General features: G+C 48.8%; 1 protein-coding gene across 3 annotated transcripts in view; it reads right to left on the bottom strand.

Moving 5' to 3' along the window:
* HSF1 (heat shock transcription factor 1) overlaps window positions 1-22,634 on the bottom strand; it is a 103,130-nt gene that overhangs the window by 20,299 nt on the left and 60,197 nt on the right. For all 3 annotated transcript variants that reach the window (XM_065397823.1, XM_065397824.1, XM_065397825.1), the window contains exons 5-7: window positions 7,970-8,045; window positions 7,452-7,513; window positions 6,113-6,209 (exon numbers count right to left, since the gene is read on the bottom strand). In XM_065397823.1, the coding sequence (XP_065253895.1) occupies window positions 6,113-6,209; window positions 7,452-7,513; window positions 7,970-8,045 (235 nt within the window). The remainder of the gene's footprint in view (window positions 1-6,112; window positions 6,210-7,451; window positions 7,514-7,969; window positions 8,046-22,634) is intronic.

The following is a 22,634-nucleotide window of genomic DNA, read 5'->3' as shown; positions in this document are numbered from 1 at the left end:
GTTGGGGCTTTAAGAAATACCAACTATTGTGAGTCTTGCCACCAAACTGTGAGATAGCAACACTGAAAGGCAATCCCATGGCAGGAGGGATTTCTAGTGAGCAGACCGAGTGAACCTGGATCCCCTCGCAAGTGCAGGAGTCTCAGCCAGGGAGTAAGGGTGGAGGGGCTTTTCACTTAAGGCACCTTCTCAGCTGCTAAATAAACTCCAGATCAAATTATGGACCAAATTCTGGCTGCCTGATGCACACAGGCACACCCCAAAAAACTGACAGGCAGAGGGGGATCTGCGGCTTGTGTCCTAATTCAACACCTCTGGCGCTTACCACACCCGCCCAGAGATGACCCATGAGCCCACTAACTCTCCTCCTTCACATCCCTTCTTGAGACCCCAAAGAAATCAGCCTCTGCATGATGGCTAGGCTGGGGGCAGTTGGGAAGGACCACGAGTCGTTATTTATCATGAGGGTATTTATGTAGATAAACCCATGTCTATTCAGACGTCTCCCTCTCTCGCTTGTCTTCTTAGATCGTAACCTGTTTGGAACCAGTGTCACCTCTACCTGTGTTCATACAGTGTGTAGCCCAGGGGTCTCAAACACGCGCCCCCCGCCCCTCTGCCTACCCCGTGGCGCCGCGAGCCCCGCGCCGCTCCCTGAAGCAGCTGGACTAGATACTGGCATTGTCTGGGGCTTTTAAAAAGAAAAAAAGCCCTTTTCTTTACAGGTCTGTCCTACTGCTTTTTAGCCACTCAGGCTTAGTGTCCTTTCTAAGTACTACCATCCCTGCAGCCCCGGGCGGGGAGTAGAGGGCTCCGGGCTCTCGCTTCCAGGCACTGCCCCCTGCAGCTCCCATTGGCTGGGAACAGGGAACTGCGGCCAATGGGAGTTTTGGGGGAGGTACCTGGAGGAGCAAGAGCAGCACATGGCGCCGTTTCTCGGTTACGCCGTTACTCTAGGTAAGCGGCGCCGGGCCAGAGCCCGCCCCCCGCACTCCAATCCCCTGTCCGGAGCCCCCTGCCACATCCCACACCCTCCCGCACCCCAACTCCCTGCCCTGAGCCCCCTGCCACACCCTGCACCCCAACCCCCGCTGTACCCCTCATCCCTCCAGCACCCCACACCCCAACTCCCCGCCCTGAGCCCCCTGCCGCACCCTGCACCCTGACCCCTGCCGCACCCCACACCCCAATTCCCTGCCCTGAGCCCCCATCACACCCCGCACCCCTCCTGTGCCCCCTGGGGGCAGGGAGGGGGCAGAGTTGGGGTGAGGACTTCGGGGAAGCGGTTGGAATGGGGGCAGGGAAGGGACGGGAAGAGGCAGGGCAGGGGCGGGGCCTCATGGAAGGGGTGGAGTGGGGGCGGGGCCGAGGGCGGCGGGGAGGAAGTGTCAGTGATGCGGCCCTCGGGCCAATGCACTAGTCCTCATGCGGCCCTCGTGGTCATTTGAGTTTCAGACCCCTGGTCTAGCCCAATGGGATCCCAGTCCTGGTCAGGCTTCTCGACACCCTCATAATATAAATATTAAACAACAGCTCTTCATTCTGGCTCCCTCCTTACCAGGTGTCAGATGCCTCTGTGTTGGTGGGAGCCGTGGAAGTGTCAGATAGAACCATGTGGAGCAGACCCTCTGCCCCAGGCACTGCCCCGGGCAGTCCTTGGACCATGCGAGAGGTTTGTGTGCGTATGCCTCCTGACTTGGTGACCGTCAATGAGCAAGCCACAGTGTGGCTGAGAACAGTGTGAGTGAGGGCACTACCACTCGGAACCTGAGTGCACAGTACAGGTGGCTCAGAAAAGCTGCCCACCCATCACTTCTGCTTTGAGTAGAAAGTCATAAACACTTGAGCTTGAGAGAAGATGGCCAGCTGTGTTTCTCATAATTGGGACAATCCTGTAATACTTGGAACAGCTCCTGCTGGCTTTGCTTAAGTGTTTGCTGAATGCAAGAATAAGGACACATTTCAAAGGCGGTAACAGGGCTAGGAGGGGGTTGGGATGGGAACACAGAAATTCCCCACGGGGGTGGGGGGGTCTAAGCACAGGGTAGAATTTTTAATAGGGCTACGTTTTTGGTTCTGTGGTGGAAAACTGGATCAGGTAACATTCTACAAGGAGAGCAGTGTGAGTCTGAGTGTCTGCGTGCACACACGCAAAGCTAATGCAGTAACTTTTCCCGTCTGGACACTTGGGTTGTCCAGGGACATGAGCCTAGTGTTCAGTCTGCTGTCCCCACAATGCTGCAGGACAGACATTATTATTCAGCTTCTTGGACACCTTTTATGTTGCTTTTAAAAAAGGAAAGAATACATGGGAATCAGTCCTGTGGAGGGTGGGAGGGGGCAGGACTATGGGGTAGCGGAGCTGCTGGAAATGGCTGCTAGTCTCTAACCATGGCTGTAAATCTCACTTCCAGCAGTACAATGTTCACAGTACAGCACCAAGAAGTGGCTTGGACGTAAATGCTGCCTGGCAGTTTTGCTCAAGGAATACTGCCATTTGGCTCCCTAATGCTAGACAGGTGGGGCCTAGACACAGGCCCTGAGCACAATTAGTGCAAACCCCATGGTGTGGGCACTCTGATTTCAAACCAGCTGAAACAGGGCACCTCTGGAATCAAGAGTGGCCGCACTAGGGGATGCACGGATTTAACTAATTACACTATCCCAGAGGCAATCAAAGGCACAAGGTGATTGAGTTTATCACAGCTCCCCCCAAAGGCAATCAACACTGAAGCCAATTAACTCTATCAGCAAATGAATTTGATTAGGGCTCTTCAGCTGTTAACAGACAATTCCCACAGTGAGCCCAACCCCACCACCTGTTTAATGAGACCCTGCACTCCAGGACAAAGGGCAATTTGTACGCTCAGAAATTCAGTGCACTGCCATACCAATTAGGTTTCAATCATGTGTGAATGTGAATAGGTGAAAAGGGGAATCCAAATACACAGGATCCTGTCTCTCTTTCTCTGGCTTGCGGGGGCGTGCTGCAGCAGAGGCAATGTACGTAGCTCTAGGCCTGGGAAGAGGGGAATGATGGGGGTGGTGGCACTGCCCATTCAAAAGCGAATTAAGGACCAGGATTGGTGAACTTGGGATGTTACTGCATGGCAAGCTGGTGTGCTGAAGAACCGTACCCTGCTTACCCCACAGTAACGTGGGTAGGCAAGTCCACTGAAGAGAATCCTGCCCAGTACGCCTTGGCCAGAGGATGGTAGATGGGAGGCAGGACATCAAAGGGATGGATGGATGAAAGGTGGATGGGAAAGGAGACAAGAATTAGGGGCTTTCAGGAATCCAACAGCAAATTAAAGGCCCATCCAGAAAATAAGCAATAACAATGCTTCCCATGGGCCCCTCTGGGGGACCTGCCTGTGGCGCACCCTGGAGCCAGGGAGCTGGCCAAAGTGCCTGGCATCCAAAACTCAGCAACAGAAGTCAAGGCCTGAAACAAGTGTCCCGTGTCCAAAGCCACCTGTTGGGGGATGACTTTCCCCCCTCACACCGGGAAGGTTACTGCATGCTCTGGGATCAAAAGGGTTTAATATCACATAGCCCTACTGACTGAGCACCAGGGACTTGCTCCACCCTTACACTCCAGTCCAGTATCAGAGGGGTAGCTGTGTTAGTCTGAATCTGTAAAAAGCAACAGAGGGTCCTGTGGCACCTTTAAGACTAACAGAAGTATTGGGAGCATAAGCTTTCGTGGGTAAGAACCTCACTTCTTCAGATGCAAGTAATGGAAATCTCCAGAGGCAGGTATAAATCAGTATGGAGATAACGAGGTTAGTTCAATCAGGGAGGGTGAGGTGCTCTGCTAGCAGTTGAGGTGTGAACACCAAGAGAGGAGAAACTGCTTCTGTAGTTGGCTAGCCATTCAGTCTTTGTTTAATCCTGATCTGATGGTGTCAAATTTGCAAATGAACTGGAGCTCAGCAGTTTCTCTTTGGAGTCTGGTCCTGAAGTTTTTTTGCTGTAAGATGGCTACCTTTACATCTGCTATTGTGTGGCCAGGGAGGTTGAAGTGTTCTCCTACAGGTTTTTGTATATTGTCATTCCTGATATCTGACTTGTGTCCATTTATCCTCTTGCGTAGTGACTGTCCAGTTTGGCCAATGTACATAGCAGAGGGGCATTGCTGGCACATGATGGCATATATAACATTGGTGGACGTGCAGGTGAATGAGCCGGTGATGTTGTAGCTGATCTGGTTAGGTCCTGTGATGGTGTTGCTGGTGTAGATATGTGGGCAGAGTTGGCAACGAGGTTTGTTGCATGGGTTGGTTCCTGAGTTAGAGTTGTTATGGTGCGGTGCGTGGTTGCTGGTGAGAATATGCTTAAGGTTGGCGGGTTGTCTGTGGGCGAGGACTGGCCTGCCTCCCAAGGTCTGTGAAAGTGAGGGATCATTGGACAGGATGGGTTGTAGATCACTGATGATGCGTTGGAGAGGTTTAAGCTGAGGACTATACCGAAAACCCACCGACCGCTATGCCTACCTTCATGCCTCCAGCTTCCACCCTGGACACACCACACGATCCATCGTCTACAGCCAAGCACTGAGGTACAACCGCATCTGCTCCAACCCCTCAGACAGAGACCAACACCTACAAGATCTTCACCAAGCATTCTCAAAACTACGATACCCACACAAGGAAATAAAGAAACAAATCAACAGAGCCAGACGTGTACCCAGAAGCCTCCTGCTACAAGACAGGCCCAAAAAACAAACCAACAGAACTCCACTGGCCATCACCTACAGTCCTCAGCTTAAACCTCTCCAACGCATCATCAGTGATCTACAACCCATCCTGGACAATGATCCCTCACTTTCACAGACCTTGGGAGGCTGGCCAGTCCTCGCCCACAGACAACCCGCCAACCTTAAGCATATTCTCACCAGCAACCACGCACCGCACCATAACAACTCTAACTCAGGAACCAACCCATGCAACAAACCTCGATGCCAACTCTGCCCACATATCTACACCAGCAACACCATCACAGGACCTAACCAGATCAGCTACAACATCACCGGCTCATTCACCTGCATGTCCACCAATGTTATATATGCCATCATGTGCCAGCAATGCCCCTCTGCTATGTACATTGGCCAAACTGGACAGTCACTACGCAAGAGAATAAATGGAAACAAGTCAGATATCAGGAATGGCAATATACAAAAACCTGTAGGAGAACACTTCAGCCTCCCTGGCCACACAATAGCAGATGTAAAGGTAGCCATCTTACAGCAAAAAAACTTCAGGACCAGACTCCAAAGAGAAACTGCTGAGCTCCAGTTCATTTGCAAATTTGACACCATCAGCTCAGGATTAAACAAAGACTGTGAATGGCTAGCCAACTACAGAAGCAGTTTCTCCTCCCTTGGTGTTCAAACCTCAACTGCTAGCAGAGCACCTCACCCTCCCTGACTGAACTAACCTCGTTATCTCCATACTGATTTATACCTGCCTCTGGAGATTTCCATTACTTGCATCTGAAGAAGTGAGGTTCTTACCCACGAAAGCTTATGCTCCCAATACTTCTGTTAGTCTTAAAGGTGCCACAGGACCCTCTGTTACTCCAGTCCAGGTTACCCCTGTGGCCCCCCCATGAACGCCTCTCAATTCTCACCACGGAACCCTGCTATTCCAGGCCTGGGCTCACCAAGGCTCTACAATGCACCTCAATCCTGACCGCCGGTGTCCAGAGGACAAACCCCAGTTATGTGAGTGCGTGATGGGTTGGCAATGGGAGCAAACATTCAGCAGGGAATTGTTTGAGACCAAGTGCTCTTTGTTTGTGACAAAACCCAAAGGTGAACCCAGGTCAGCAGAGCGCTAGGTGCTGATGAACTCGGACAGCATGTCTGTTTGCATGGCGCATGTTCACTCCCGCCAGGTTCTGCCTCTGAGTTAGCTACAGACTAAAATCCCCTCTCGGTAGGCTACAAAGCGCACCTGTCACTTTGATATCCTGCCAAATAACACACAATCTCCTGAGCAAAGTGCAGCGTCAAGAAGAGGCCAGCTGGAGGAGCCTCAGATAACCCCTCCTTCCCCACACAGCTGTGCCCTCTTCCCCTCTCAGGACCAGGAGCACACAGAGCACTTACTGCGTATGGGGATGAACCGTGGACGTGCTCCAAGGAGTACTGCCGACTGTACTTAGGCAGGGAATGTGCTGAACTGCTGTCGTTCAACATCAGGGGGCTGCAAGAGAAACCCAACACCCATAAGAGAGTTACAGAGCTCCAGGGGCTGCATCTCCCTGAGAACACAGGGTCAGACATTAGCCAGGTGACCCAGGACCCAGGATACATCTGGCTGCCCTGGGCGTGGAAACCCTGTGGCTGGCGGTGGGGTGTGGGGTCAGAGTCCAGTACTGCAGAGCAGGGAAGCTAAGGACATGCAGCAAATCCAATGCATCACACTGTGGCTCTCCACAAACAGCAAAGCAAGTGGTTTGCCATTATTGCCAGGCTTCTGAACTCCGCTCTCAGAGTCCTCAGTGTAGCTAGCACATTATATGCCGAGGGGTCCCGATCTGTGTGCCTGTGGTAAGACTTCACCCTCTTTAGAGGACCATAACCAGCAACACCTGGAGTAGCACCGAGGAGCATGCACAGCCCCTTCAGCTCTACTTTGGGAGCAGTGGCGCTGTAATGGGAATTGGGCCTCTCTGCACCTCCAAATCTAGCTGGGAAAAGCAACGTGTATAATTCAGAACATAAGGAGTGAAATGCTTTGCAAATGAACACCATGTCCCAGGGGCCCTCACTAGCTCCCTTCAGGCCTGCTGGGCAAAGCTTTAAAGCACCCTGCCCTCCGAGTACACCCCTGCAGCTTCTGAACACATCTGAGTGGAGTGTCACATCAGCAGTGTTTGCACCCTGCTCTGCTTCAGCTCCATTCCACCGTTCTACTGCTCCTAGGACAGCTCATCTGGTGCCACCTCCACCCTGACCACTTCTGCCTGCACTTCGTATCTTTTCAGAGTGTGAGCTCCTTGGGGCTGGAACTGTCTTTCCCTGCGTGGCTAGAAAGCACTCGGCACACCTTGGGCACTACTGCTGTACAAAGAATCAGCATTTGAGGCTTGTAAGACCATAGCCATTGTCAGCTTTTCACTTTGCAGCCTCATTGGTTACAACAGTTTATGAGTGAAATGGGTTCCGGGGGGGACTCTGGGTGGCTTGGTTTGCAAACCCTGCTGGATTAGCAGCAGAGGCTTGGTTAGCTCCCTGGGGTGAGTGACATTGTAAGCTGCCCTCTAGCTGTGAAGTGTGGCCGGATGCTGACTCGATGCCAGTGACTCTTATCCAGCTCTACCACACTGGGAAACATGCTACAGACGTGACAGAGGGGTGGAATCCCTTCCCAGTCACTGCTCTGAAGCATGCTCCTGCCTTTCCCACAGGGAATCTGTATCTCGATGTCTGAACATAGACTTACATCTTTCTCTTCACCCCAAGGATACGGTTTGACTGCACCAATGAAATCAAGAACTGGATAAGCTGTGGGGAGAAAAAAGAACTCCTGTTATCATGATGCGTACAGTAGCCTGGAAAAAACAAGGATCAATAGCTGAGATCCCTCGCCAAGGGGTTCAAAGCAGCGTCAGAAGAGGACAAGGTAGAAATGGGGCAGACTGCTGAGCACTTGTGATGGTCTTTAGAATGACAGTTGCAGGGAAAAATACACTAGCAGTCAATTCAATTCCACATTATAACAGGCCAGGCAAGGACTTGTCTTCTGGTCATGGGCTGCTGATATTCATGGTGGTACGAGAAGCCGGTAGTGCCTCAGAATCTACTTGTCTGAAACAGAACTAGTACAACCAAGTACCTCTGCTGTTCCAATTCCCTTCTCTGGCCCAGAGACAGCCCACTACAACACCAGGCAACCCTACTGCTGAGGGCAGCTCGGGTCCTTCTGCGCTCTCAGGGAGTGGGGGAGCAGGCTAGATTTACCTTATTGACGACTTTCTGCTGCTGGGCATGTTTCTGCCTCAAGCTGGCCACTTCCCTCCACAATGCCTCATTCTCACTGCAAGGAAGGAGAAAGCCATCAGACTGCAAAGTGCTGCCTTTGGGGCAGAACAAGCTGATCCTGGGGTAAGTGCTGGGAAAGCTGCAGCAGGACTGCAGACATCTCCAGATACCAGCTCATTTACAAGCTCTTGGGGACACGGGAGAAACTTTTCTTTATTCACTAATTTTGCTCTGCCATTTTTTACTTGCAGCAAAACTACAGCGATGCTAGACTCACACATATGGGCAAATATAGATATTTTGATTTTAAAGTATCTGCTCTTTTTTGTTGAGTTCTGTTCCCATCCCTGTAGCACGTGCTCATCTCAAAAGAGAAGCAGTGGAAACAGAAGGGTTTACAAACTGGTGATAGAAGCAATCAGAGACTTACACACAAAGGCTATGTCTACACCGGCAACTGAACGACAAAACGTTTGTCTTTCAGAGGTGATAACCTCCCCCCCCCCCCCCGAAAGAGAAAAGTTTTGCAGTGACAAGTGCCAGTGTGAACAGCGTGTTGTCGGCAGGACAGACAATGCAAACACCGCTTGTTGGGGGTAGAAGTATTTTGTCGGTAGGAGAGCCGGCAAACAGTGGCTACACTGCATGAGCGGCACAGCTGTGGTGACACAGTCATGTCGCTGAAAGCTGTGTAGTGTAGACATAGCCAAAGGGGTCATGGAAAGACTGGGGAGGATAGGAATAAGAGGGGACACAAACAGCTCTATGGGATAGGGAAGGTAAATCAGGGCTCCTATTTGTACTTTACAGTAATACAAGAACAAAGGGACACTCAGTGAAATTGAAAGGTGGCAAATATAACACTGATAAGAGGAACACATTACTTATATCACACAGCTTGTGCAACTCAGTGTCACAAGCTATCTCAGAAGCAAGGAGCTTCGTACGATTTACCGAAGGATCAGACATTTTACAGTACACAGGTAATGAGAACAGCCCCAGTTTTATCAGACACTTCTTTAAATCTGTACAGGCTTTGGGGCCAGCTCATTACACAGCACAGAACAGCTTCTCTTAGAACGAAAGTCAGGAGAACACGACATTTCCAGCAAACACAGTGGGACCTAAGATGCAGTTCAGAAGTCTACGGAGCTCGTTTGTGTTTGGGGTGGGGTGATCAGGGTGACTGACCCAGGAACGGCTGCTGCTTGTCACATTAAACGTCCCTTGCCAGTGGAGCAGTTGCAGGTCTTTCAGGTACAGGCTCAGTTGTGTGCTGGAATTGGCAGCCATTTACTGCAGGAGCCCTCTAGTCCAGGCCCCCAGTGCATCTACACTGCGATCAAAGACCCACAGCACAGCTACGCCTGCTGCAGAAGGTCTCAGAGCCCGAACACCTACACTGCAGTTTTTAGCCCCCGAGCCCAAGCCCGACTCAGGTGACCTGGGCTCTCAGACGTGGTGCTGGCTTTGTTTATCGCAGTGTCAGCTTACCCACAGAGCGTCTGCGAACACCTTCTGGAAAGGGTCTGTAAAGAGCCCACATTTCCCCTGAAAACACAGGGAATAATCTGACCATGGCAGCTAGTCCCAACCCCGCGCAGGAAGCAGCTTCTGGGGTTTGCTCAGCTCTGAGCATTGGCATCTTTCCTATTCAAGGGAAGAACCTGCAACCCCGCTTCGAGCGCTGAGCTTCAAATGTTCAGACAGCTTGAACCAAGGGCTTCCTTCAGGAATGATTCCTGCCCACAATGCCTGAGACACATCTAAGCAATGCAATGACGGCTAAGGTCCTACAGGCCAAAACTAGTGACAAATAATGAAAGATGGGGGAAGAGAGCGAGAAACAGCTAGAGAAAGGCTCACAAACAGTTAAAATGTTATGAAAGCAGGAGAAAGTGCTTTAATCCTTTCTTTAGCACAGTGTTTTATGAGGCAATTAAATGCTGGTGAAGAGTTTATAAGGGCCAGTTTCAAACGTTTCATTTCAGGGGTTATTAAAAGATCTTAGAAGTGTTTTATTTCTACAATATTTTATAGAACTACATAAACTCGGCCCCTCTCTGCACCTGGCTCTTTTAAAACACTGCTCCCCAGGGAGCACTCCAGGCTTGGGTCACATGCTTTGTATTTAAGACCACTGGGTAAGGAGCTGAGGGGCACATTTTGAATTCAAGGACAGAGCTTGCGTGCCGCGGGGCTATCTGTACAAGGAAGTTGTGACTCAGCCCCATGACAGAGTTATACATAGCGGTGTCATCTGGACCTTTACAAAGGGAGGAAGTTACCTTGCGCAGTAACGGTAGTTCTTCGAAATGTGTCCCCCTATGGGTGCTCCATTGTAGGTGTGTGCGCACCCCCCCGCCCCCGCTGCTGATCGGAGAATTTCAATAGCAGTCTGTCCCGCCCGCACGGCTCCCCGCCTGCCACGAGGCTAGCCAGTGTGTGCAGGCATTCCCGCCTCAGTTCCTTCTCTACTGAAGAGTCAAACAGTGGAACTCCGAAGAAGAGGGGAGGGGTCGTGGAGCACCCATAGGGAAACACGTCTCGAAGAACCATCGTTAGGCACAAGGTAACTTCTTCTTTTTCTTGTCCCTATGGGTGCTCCACTGTAGGTGACTCCCGAGCAGTACGCACCACTGGAGGCTGGGACTTCAGAGACAAGTCTGATATAGAGGACAGTACTGTGGCACGGAATTGGGTGTCTGTAGACGAATCCCCCAGGATGGCATAGTGTTCTGCAAAGGTATGCCCAGATGCCCAGGCAGCTGCTCTGCAGAGCTCAGTTATAGGGATACCCTCGGAGAAGGTGATCGGTGAGGAGACTGGCCTCGTGCATATTGAAGATGAGGGTGTTACCGCATGGAGTTGGCCGCAGAGTTTAATACAGCCAGAGACCCAGTTGGAGAGCCGCTGTGCTGAGATCGCTGCATCTTTCGATCTCTCTGCAATGGAGAGGAAGAGCCTCAGAGATTTTCTAAAGGCCTTTGTTCTATCCAAATAGAAGGCCAAGGCTCTTCTCACGTCGAGCGAATGGAGGATGGCTTTCCTGTTGTCCTCACAAGGTTTGGGATAAACTGTGGGAAGCTGAATACGTTGATTCATGTGAAATGCAGAAGTCACTTTAGGGGTGAACTTTGGATGTGCTCTGAGTGTGACCGTGTCAACGAAGAACACAGTAAAAGGGGGATGTGCCATCAAGGCTGCTATCTGCCCTATCCTTCTGGCTGAAGTGATGGCGATGTGGAACGTCGTCTTTATGGAAAGGTGAGTTAGTGAACAAGTGGCCATGGGTTCAAATGGCGGCCTAGTCAGTCCTTTTAACACTAGATTGAGGTCCCATTGGAGAGTGGGGGCCTGGGTTGTGGGAAGAGGTTTGCTATGCCTTTAAGAAACCTCTTCATAGTTGTGTGGGAAAAGACTGAGTAGCCATCTACCTGCTGGTGGAAGGTTGCGATTGCTGCTAAATGAACCTTCAGTGAGCTACCAGAGAGACCCGCTTGTCTATGTTTGGCTTGTAAACCGAATGTAACCACTCTTGAAGGCATCTCATGCATAATCTGGCACGAGGAATAACAGATGAGCCCACAGCCATGTGTCCCAGAAGTTGGATTCAATGCTTGGCCGAAGTTTGGGGGCTGGATTGCACTGTCTCCATCAACGAGGAGAGACTGAGAAATCTGTGATGTGGGAGGAGCGCCTTTGCCTGAGTGGAGTCGAGGTCAGCGCCTATGAATTCTAGTCTCTGCACCGGCAGACCCAGATTCAGAAACAGTGAGTGACCCGTTGAGCCTCTGTGTAGGACCGTGCCATGAGAAGGCAATCGTTTAGGTAAGGATAAATCATGATGCCCTGAGAGCGTAAGTGGCCTGCTACTACCGAGAGGACCTTGGAGCACACCTGGGGGCCGATGAGAGGCCGAAAGGGAGTACTCTGTACTGGTAGTTGTCCTGGCCCAGCATGAATCTGAGGTAACTACTGTGACTTGCTATGACAGAAGTGTGGAAGTATGTCCAGAAGGTTGAGGGCCGAGAACCAATCTCTTTCTTCTAATGCAGGGATGATTGTTGATAGGGTGACCATCTTGAATTTTTGCGCTTTGACATAACGGTTGAGCGCTCTGAGGTTCAATATGGGTCTCCAACCTCCCTTTTTCTTTGGTATCAGAAAGTAACGAGAGTAGAAGCCTTTGCCTCTGAGATGTACCAGCACAGACTCTATAGCTCCTATGCTGAGATGGTTACCTCTTGACGTAGTAGATTCTTGTGAAAGGGTCCCTGATAAGGGATGGAGAAGGGTGTTTGGGAGGGGGTTGGGAGGAGAAGTGGATGGCATATCAACACCCACTTGTCGGAGGTCATCCATCCCCAGGTGCTGAGGAATGGGGTCAGGCAGTCTCCGAAGGGAGGAGTGGGGTTTCCCAGTGAAAGGTAGCAAGGAGAGTGGCACCTCGACCAACCCATCAAAACTGCCACTTTGAGGTTGAGGGCTGAGACGAAGTCGGCTGCGGTCCCGATTGCTTTCGCTTGGGGAACTTAGATTTCTTTCTCTGTAGCTCATAAGATCTCTGTGATGAGTATTGAGAGGTGTACTGCGATGACCGGGGCTTAAACTGTGGCTGAGGGCTGTATTTTCTCTTGTAGGCCAGCATGTATATCCCTAGGGATCGAAGAGTCGCCTGAGAATCCTTCAACATGTGAAGGGACAGGTCTTTCTTTTTGGCGAACAGCTTCGTTCCCTCAAAGGGAAGGTCCACCACCATGGTTTGGACCTCTTTAGGGAAGCCAGACAAATGCAGCCACGAAGCCCTTCTCAATCACGGCCGTAGAAACTGAACGTGCTACCATGTCTGCCGCATCTAATAAGCATTGGAGAGACTTTTTGCCACCAGCTGGCCCTCTTAATTATGGACATAAATTGGTCTTTGTGGGAGTCCGGGAGCGGATCAATAAAATAACCTAGTTTCACATAGATCTGGTATTTATATTTGGCTAACAAGGCCTGGTAATTTGCTACCCAGAACTGAAGAGTGGCTGATGAATACGCTTTTCTGCCAAACAGGTCTAAATGTTTCCTGTCTCAGACATGCGGGGTGGATTTAAACTGGTATTGGCGGCTCCTAGAATTAACCACATACACAAGGTTGGAATTTGTAGGTAAGTGGCCAGATCCCTAAGTGGCCCCCTCAAGGATTGAACTCCCAACCCTGGGTTTAGCAGGCCAATGCTCAAACCATGGAGCTGTCCCTCTGTTGCGCAGCTTCGTCTGCACTGGCTGACGCGGTACCCATGGAACCGGAGACGCGGACCTAGTCATACGGTCCGTCGGTGCTGGTGCCAATGACCACGTTGATGTAGCCTTCCCCATGACAGATCTTCCATGCTTTTCATGCCCATGCGGTACCAGTACTGCTTTGCCTGTGCCCATCAGGTCTTTGGGCAGAGCGACTTGCTCTGTCAGCTCGGTACAGCACGTGCCTTGGGTACCAACTCTAGAAGCTTTGGCGCTGTCAGTCCCAATGATACCCACGGAGCAGGAGATCGTTTCCAGCTCAATTGGGGCTCTCTACGGGAACTCACGGCCCTTTTTTTAGCGGTCTTGAGCAGTGAGTGGTTCATCTCCTTGGGCTCACCTGCCTTCAATGTAGAAGGTTGCGGTGACAGCTCTCGCTGGGACTCAGGGGGTTGAAGGGCTGACTCCATGAGCAGGACTTCCTGGACCTGGGTTTTAACTGCTGGGACCAATCACACTTTTGTGGATTGTGCTTTTCCCCCAGGCAGTGAATGCACTGCGAATATCCATCCATCACTAGGATGGATTCTTTGCAGCGAAGGCACTTTTTGAAGCCTGGACAGCCAGGCTTATCCTTGTCCAGGGAGGTCCCCCCACACTGGGGTTGGCGAGACGCAAACCCTTTTTTCTCTTTTCTTTTTTGGCATCGCCAACTAAAACAAAGTACAAAAAAGAAAAAAGGCTTCAAATGAAGCTAAAATTTGCAAAACTGTAGGGAGTGAATGATCCGTGAACAGACAGTCTCTAGCCAGGGCAGTTGAGAAGGAACAGAGGAAGGAATGCTTAGCCCCATGGCAGGTGGGACAGACTGCTATTGAAATTCTCTGATCAGCAGAATGGGGGCACACACACCCCTACAGTGGAGCACACTTAGGGACACTACTCGAAGAAGAATAAGCAACTCTCTAGCTCAGGGCTCGGCAACCTTTCAGAGGTGGTGTGCCGAGTCTTCATTTATCACTCTAATTTAAGGTTTCGTGTGCCAGTAATACATTTTAATGTTTTTAGAAGGTCTCTTTGTCTAAGTCTATAATATATAACTAAACTATTGTTGTATGTAAAGTAAATAAGGTTTTTAAAATGTTTAAGAAGCTTCATTTAAAATTAAATTAAAATGCAGAGCCCCCCGGACCGGTGGCCAGGACCCGGGCAGTGTGAGTGCCACTGAAAATCAGCTTGTGTGCTGATTTTGGGACGCGTGCCATAGGTTGCCTACCCCTGCTCTCGCTCTCGCTCTTTTACCATGCCGGACTGCTGTCCCTTGTGTCCCCTCTGTGTCTAAAGGCAGGAGCTACTGCAGCCAATGAATAAGTAACGTGAAAAATGTTCAGAGAAGCTGGCTAGAATTATCTGGGTCTTCTTCACAAAGAACATATAATGTCCACCAACACACCAGCCCTTCTCAGGTGGAAGGAAAGTGCAGTGTGTGTAAACTGGTGCCACATACGGGGATCAGATATGATGGTGATGAGCACCAGTACAAAACCCTGAGACACACAGATTTTTTTATGCAGCGGGTCTGAGGACCAACTCCCCCCAGAAACAGATTCTCTTCCCCTATGTTTGTTCTCAGGCTTACTCCCACCTCACAGATGGCCTCGGCATAGAGACAGATGTGCCGGTCTAGTCAGAAAAACTGGGCATCTTTATACAGAAGCCCAGCTCTCCAGCCCCTCCAAGGATATGCCTACACTGCAGCTGGGAGCAGGCCTCCCAGCTCAGGCAGACAGACCTGTGTTGGCAGGGTTTGAGCTAGTGTGCTAAAAACAGCAGTGTGGCTAGTACAGCACCAGAGGAGGCTTGGGGTAGCCACCTGTGCTAGAACACAGCCAACCCTGTGGCCAGCCCAAGTCTCTGCCCATGCTGCAACATTCCCACAGCTATTTTTGGCCTGCTAGCATCTCCTAGCTGCAGTGTAGACATGCCTCAAGAGGCCTGTGATCATCCTCCAAGGGAGACCTCAGCTAGACACGGACAATGATGTTCGTTATCTCTTGCAGCCAGAGGAGGCAGTCATTTGTTGTTAAGGGCTCACAAGGATCCCCGGGAGAACAGCCCCTCCTATTTGAAAATGTCTTCCTAGGGAAATTTTAATTATCAGGATGCATTTGGGACAATGATTCCTTTATCCTTCCTTCAGTTAAAACTGCTTTGGGTAAAAAACCCCAAAGATTAGCTTTATGGCTAGTAATTACTGGAATTAATTAACCCATAACTGACATTTCCCATCAAATATGCCTTTTTAAACAAAATGCAGTGTTGCCAACTCACACTTGTATCGGGACTCTCCTCAATTCTGGTGTTTTTCATAAAGCCCAGCTTCTGGAGACGGGTGATGAGATGAGAACCTAGGCTTTCATTGTTATTGTTTTTAAAGGAAGGTTCTAATCCCTCGTGGTTGTAGAGAAAAGCTTGAAAACTTCAACCCTAAATGCTCCAAAACCAGAAGGCAAAGAAAAAGAACCTAGCCTGGATCTGGGGCTGTAGAACACGTGGGGATCGCAGTTCTGAAAACACCATTTTCAATGGTGACATGCAGCTGGGACCATCTCCCAGTGTGGTTTATCCTGCAGGCTTTATATTTGAGTCTCTGCTGTGTTGTTTTTCTATCTTTTGACACCCCCTCTCCATGTAAATAACTTCTTCAGGATGCATGTTGGAATCTTATACAGAAATGTAACAAGGAATAAAATCCTCAGAGACATACAATACTATTAGCCAGCAGGTTATATTAAATTCAAAAACAATACAATATTGAGATTTTTATTACACAAATCATAAATCAGAATGGAGGGTGTTGTCACAGCATCGTTAACTCTGTTCTCGTGAGTATTTCAGTAATATTCCATCTCATTCTAAGGTCACAGAATAGACACGCAGTACTAAAGTGCACCTGGAACATACACCTACAATTGTAGAAGAACACAGCTCCTTCATATTCTCATAGTCTATCATCTGTAGGATAGTATGCCACATTGTCCACAGCTGCGTGACCACGAGGAAGATCCGCAACACTGTGTATGTGCAGGGGGCAGAGTTAAACTTATGAATGCTAGTGTCCTGGCCCAAATTCCAACTTGGGTAACCATGTTTTTCCTACCTAAATACTCCCAGCAGTTTCATTTCGAGCCAGTGTTCCTCCCAAGCTGTCCTGTTGCTGCGCACTGTGGCTGCATAGCAGCAGTTCAGGAAATGATTCCTGTATCGCAGTGTGTGTGCATATACCATCTATACAGACAGACGTGGTTTGGGTTTATTGGTACAAGTCTGGGATGGCTGTATTGCTCATGGGTGACAAAATGTGGAACTCTCTCTCTGTTGCTTTATAACCATCTGATTTCCCCTGCATTTAAATCCTTCCTCCGTTCTTCAAGGTCTTTATACGGTACCCATCACCATGCCTTGCTCAGACAGTATCATCATTAAAACACAAATTATGATTTACATGCAGGTTAGAGCCTCAGACAATGTAACTTGCATGTCTTACGTCAGAAGGACATAAGATTATATCCAACTTAGACTGCAAGCTTCTCATTGGGTCAGGGACTGTATTGTCTTCCATATTCAGTACTGCAGCGAACACTTATCGGAGCTCAGTAAGTCATAATGAGTGGGACAACTCCTCTCCAGATCTCTCTGCGCATGGAAAAAGGGAGGTGACGGTTACTCCAGTCACCCTCCTCTGACCGCACAGCAGGTACTCTACAGGTCCAGCTTCCATACTGAAGGAGAAGGCAGGCTGGGGGGGGGGGGGCGTAAGCATGCAAGCCAAGCTCCTTACAGAGATTTCTTATTTCAGAGTCTCCCCCCAAGGTCGGGGGTGATCTGGCACAAGAGCTGGGAAACCCAGCTCCCTTAGGACCAGGAAGCATTTGTTTCTGAGACCTAAACTGGTTCATGATTCTGGACCTTAAAGCTGCCAATCCTTAACCTCATGCCAGGATCATTTTGGGGAGAAATTCCTTATTTGGAGGAAAAAGAAATGACTGGGAATGGTTTTTGTTTTAATTAAAGTTGAAGTTTGGAAACTACCCAAGGTTTGGAATGTTAGCGATTGCCCTGAACAAGATAGATTAGTGGGCAGAGTGCAGGAGAAATAGTTGAGGATGCAAGACAAATGCAATTTATCACGTCGGTCAGCAGTTCAGCAAGCAACATTATGAAATGTCACAACATGACAGGATTCCCAAAAGACTGCTCAGCTTCAGCAGTGCTGAAGGTAGTGCACATACCCAGGAGAAGGTGCTTTGATACGTAGCATTGTCTAGACTAGCGTGTAGAAAGGGGATAGGAGTTTGAGGGACTAATTTATTGGGCAGATACAAGCACCTTATCAAGTCTCATTCTAGGTCATGTGTTGACTAAGGTAGATTCAAGTCTGCTTCCTTTAAGTCAGTGGTTCCCAAACTGGGGTTTGCGAAATGTTACAGGAGGTTCTCGGGGAAAAAATTCCCTAATGGCGGACAGAGCTGTCCCTAGGGACCCTGGGCAGCATGGGTCAGCAGCCCAGAGCTCCTGGACTTTCAAGAGCTAAGCAGATCAAAGCAAGCATCTCTATCACACTGAGGAGATTTAAACTTCAAGACTCCTTAGAAGAAATGGAAAGGGAGATGGATATTTTTTTGCTGTTTTTAAAATTAAATAGGCAGCTAGTATTGTTTTTAAAATTATTATGAAGAACAAGTTTAAGCTTTGTTGTACCATGCGTTGTTTGCCTGGACTGCTCAAGACCTGAATGCTTGTATAGGAGGAACTCTGCGTTGGCTTCTTAAATACCTTCCTGCTGTTTCACATCTGATACTCCTTGACGAAACCTAGGAGTCTTGTCTTATAACAGGCTTATTCAAAGTGACACAAGCTACGAAAGTGAGAGCTTGGAAGTGTGTTGCCGTTTTCATAATGTAATAAAAATACTGTCACAATAAGTGATAATTAATAAATAGTGTGTAATAAGCATGTCATAAAAACAAGTTTTATGTTTCCAAGATCACTGCTTTTATAATTTATACTCAGGTCAAGGAGAATATCCCTGGAAATATTAATTTTTAGGAGGGGGTTCGTGAGACTTGACATTTTAGAGAAAGGGGTTCACAGGTTGTTAAAGTTTGGGAACCACTGCTTTAAGTGAATGGTAAACAAACACCCACTAAAACGTCAATGAACCAAGCACAGAAATAAGCACCCATCAAGAGGGGGGAAGGGGGAAATGAAAATACAGCAGCATACAAGAAAGGGGACATGGCTCTCCCACCAGAAAACACTAGCCCTTGCTTCTGTATTATTTTCTTAGTATCATAGCTAAATGGTCTGGCCTATGTGCTCACCCTGAGAGCCATGAGCTGCCTGCAGCTCCAGCTGCCTCCTGCATTCTCACCCCTGCCTCACTGAGATCAATTGCCCGCTCTCACCCACATCAATTCAGCATCTTTTCCTGCACAGCTGCAGTCAACGGAGGGGGGGGGGGGGGGGAATGATGGAAAGTCTGAATTTCAAGGAGACTTCATGTTTTAAGCAATAAGTGGACAGCTTCATGTTCTCTCTTTTTTTTCTGTTTATTCAGGGTCCCAGTCCTGGGTGCTATCCTAATATAAAGATTTAGTAGAACATTAATACAACCTTCCACATCAATATGTAAGAGACCTTGCTTAGTCACCTAGAGGGTAGATTCTATGTTCAGTGGCGAAAGGGATAACAGACGAGTGTTATCTCCAGCTGGAAACTTATCTTCACTATCAGTAACCTGTACAGGTAGAAAAAATAAGGTTGTGTCCTTAATTGTCTATGATGTGCAAAGAAGGCCTGAAAAGCCTGCCCCTCCACCCCCAGCAAACCCTAACAATTTGTGCTGGTTGGTTTTCTCCATTCAGAAATATGAGGCAAGTCTTGTTTTCTTTTTGTGATGATGACTTCCTGTATAAGTCAGATTGTCTATTAGAAGGTTAACAAAGAGAGGTTTTCATGTGTGTTTGTGAAACAGGTACACCTCTACCCCGATATAATGCGGTCCGATATAACGCGGTAAAGCAGTGCTCCGGGGGACGGGGCTGCTTTACCTCGTTATATCCGAATTCGTGTTACCACAAGCAGTTCCTCTGCGCCTGCCCGTTACTTGCTGCGGCCCTCTCCGGGGTCCCCCGCCCCAGTTCACCTCCGTTCCATCTCCTCCCACGAGCGCGCCGCAGCTCCGCTTCTCCTCCCTCCCAGGCTTGCCGCACCAAACAGCTGATTGGTGCGGCAAGCCTGGAAGGGGGGGGCGGGGGGGAGGGAGAAGTGGAACATGCTCAGGGAGGAGGCGGAGGCAGAGCGGAGGTGAGCTGGGGCGGGGAGCGGTTCCTCTCCCTACCCTGATATAACGCGGCCTCACCTATAACACGGTGAGATTTTTTGGCTCCTGAGGACTGCGATATATCGGGGTAGAGGTGTATTTAAACATATTCAATGGTCTAAATACAAATCCCTCCCCTTTTTCATTAAGGTTTCACTTCTTCAGCCCTCTACAACTACAAGTTCTCCAGTCACCCATAGAATGTTCCATGGGAAACAAGGGGTAGCATTTTTGCACATAAACAGCTACACAGACTCCTAAATCACTTAGGCGCTTTTGAAAAATTGTACCTGAGACCTAAGCTTCTAACACAAAAAGCAAGCAGTATTCATTTTTGTTAAAGCAGTGAGTTAGGCCTTCGTTATAGCATAAATAAAACAAGCCCATTTTTATAGGTCAACTTTCACACTGCTGTTGCCAAAGCAACCCCTTTATAGGAGCAATATCTGAAGATTACAGCATGGGAGAACGGAGTGACAGTGCGCATGTGCCAGTGGGTGGGTGCAGAGACCTCTCTCTAAAGATCACAATCCTGTAATACAGGGAAAGTGTAGGCTACATGAGGGAATTAAAGGAAATTGTTATATTCAACTCAGTCATTACCTAACCTCCTTAGAAATGAAATAGTGGAAACTTAAGCAATCAACTACTACTTGGGACAGATAAAAAGCCCTCTTCCCCTCATAAGCATTTTATACCACTCACTCACTAAAAACATGTGGCAAGTTAGAATTCTCAGAGATATTAACAGTAACCTATGTTACTTATCATATGATGAAAGAAAGCCAGACACTAGCTATTAATTCAATGAGGGAGTACAGGAAGGATTTTTGGGAGAAAGCTAAAACGATCTGTTCCAGAGAGAAAACAAAGTTTTTGCTCAGACTGGTGTGGCAAGATCCCTTGGAAGAACCATGGGCTGAACTAGATAAGTTCATAGAGGATAGGTCCATTAACGGCTATTAGCCAGGATGGGCAGGGATGGTGTCTCTAGCCTCTGTTTGCCATCAGCTGGGAATGGGTGACAGGGGATGGATCACTTGATGATTCCCTGTTCTGTTCACTCCCTCTGGGGCACCTGGCATTGGCCATTGTCGGAAGACAGGATACTGGGCTAGATGGACCTTTGGTCTGACCCAGTCTGGCCATTCTTATGTTCTAGAAATTGTCCAGGAGGACGTTGGTTCTAGGAAGAATTCCGAGAGTGGTGTAACTCTCTCCTCCTTATTGCTTCTACCCAACTGCAAGCTAGGGTGAAACACTTGTCTCAGCCCCTTGAGGCAGCAGCCCTATTGGAGCTACAAAAAGTGAAAGCTTGTAGTTCTCCAGGGCTGATTAAATCAATGGCCCTTTTCAGTGTGAAAGGGTTTCTGGCCCTGTGAGAGAAGCTAAATTTGTTTTCTCTGCTGAACAGTCTCTTCAGAGCAATTGTAGTGATGCTGAATTGATTCATCTTTAAGACGTGTGTATCCAGAATCTTCAGGTAGTAACAGTGCATCCTGTTACATAGTAGAAATACCTTTTCTTTTTATCTATTTTAATATAAGAGGAAAGGTTCTGTTCTTAATTAACCCGTTTAGCTTAACGCTAAGGTAAGCGTTTATAGCTATAGTTCACACTGTCAGTTAACAATGAGGTTTCAATTAACCACTGGACCAACTCACCCTAGGGCTGGTCTACCTTGGGAACTGACATCAGCATAGCAGAGGGCGTGGCTACACTTGCAAGTTAGAGCGCATTAAAGCAGCCCCGGATGCTCTAACTCCCGATGTGTCCACACTGGCAAGGCACGTAGAGCGCCTGGACTCTGCAGCCGGAGCGCTCCTGGTAATCCACCTCCATGAGAAGCATAACGCTTGCTGCGCTCCGGCTGAAATGCCCGGGTGTCAGTGTGAATGAGGTGTTGCATTACTGCGCTGTGATTGACCTCTGGAAACGTCCCATAACGCCCAGAAGTCAAGTGGCCACTCTTGTCATTGTTTTGGAATCGGCTGCCAGAATACGGATATGTCCTTTCAAAGCTCCGTTTCTGACAGCCAGCTGCTTATCTGCTCCGGGACAAAGCAACGATTACTGTGGAATGCTGCTTGCTGAGTGTGTGTGAGAGAGAGAGGCGGCGGGAAGGGGAGTCTGCTGCTGTCTGAACTTACAAGACAGCATGCTGACTCACTCTGTCCCCCAAAAACCCACTCTCTCTCCCCCCACATACACACAACACACTCCCTGTCACACTCCACCCCACCCCCATTTGGAAAGCATGCTGCAGCCACTTGCATGCTGGGATAGCTACCACAATGCACTGCTCTTTGTGGCGTTGCAAGAGCTGCTAATGTGGCCACGCCAGTGCGTTTGCAGCTGACAGTGTAAACAAAGGGCAGCGTTTTCCCTGCTGCGGTCTCTGAAGGCTGGTTTAACTCCCAGCGCTCTACATCTGCAAGTATATGGGAAACCCCCTCCTGTTGGGGTAAGTAGTGTCGGCATTGAAGTGCTACAGCACGAATTTTAACTTGCCACATGTATTTAGCTGTAGCGGTTTAAGCGTAGGCATAACCCTAGTGACCTGGTGTATTCTCCATCACTCGAAGTCTTTAAATCAAGACTGATCTCTCTTTAATAGATTGTGTTACTCAATCGGAAGTTATGGGCTTGATGCTAAAAAGTTATGGGTGAAGTTCTTGGGCCTGTGGTAGGGCACAGGGAACAGAACCAGTATTTATTGTGGTTTGGTTCTGGTTCAGTTGCACTCAGTGTGTTCGAATTCAGGGCTGGTTTAAGCCACCAAAAACAAACAAACAAACAAACAAACAAACAAAACAAAACCTGTTGGGTTAGTGGGTTGAGCCAATTCAAATCAAATTTCCATCTTAGTGGAAGTAAATTCAATAAAAGAACAAACCCTCAATTGAAACTTTTGATTTTTGACCATTTAACTAACTTTACATGAGTTTTCCTAGTGTTTGTGTTGTAAAATAAACAATTATTTTATGAACAATTTGTCTAAGAGCACTACAATACCATCTTCTAGTA

This window comes from Emys orbicularis, chromosome 2, assembly GCF_028017835.1.
Source record: "Emys orbicularis isolate rEmyOrb1 chromosome 2, rEmyOrb1.hap1, whole genome shotgun sequence".
Lineage (NCBI taxonomy): Eukaryota > Metazoa > Chordata > Testudines > Emydidae > Emys > Emys orbicularis.
This window is presented reverse-complemented; position numbering and strand designations above follow the sequence as displayed.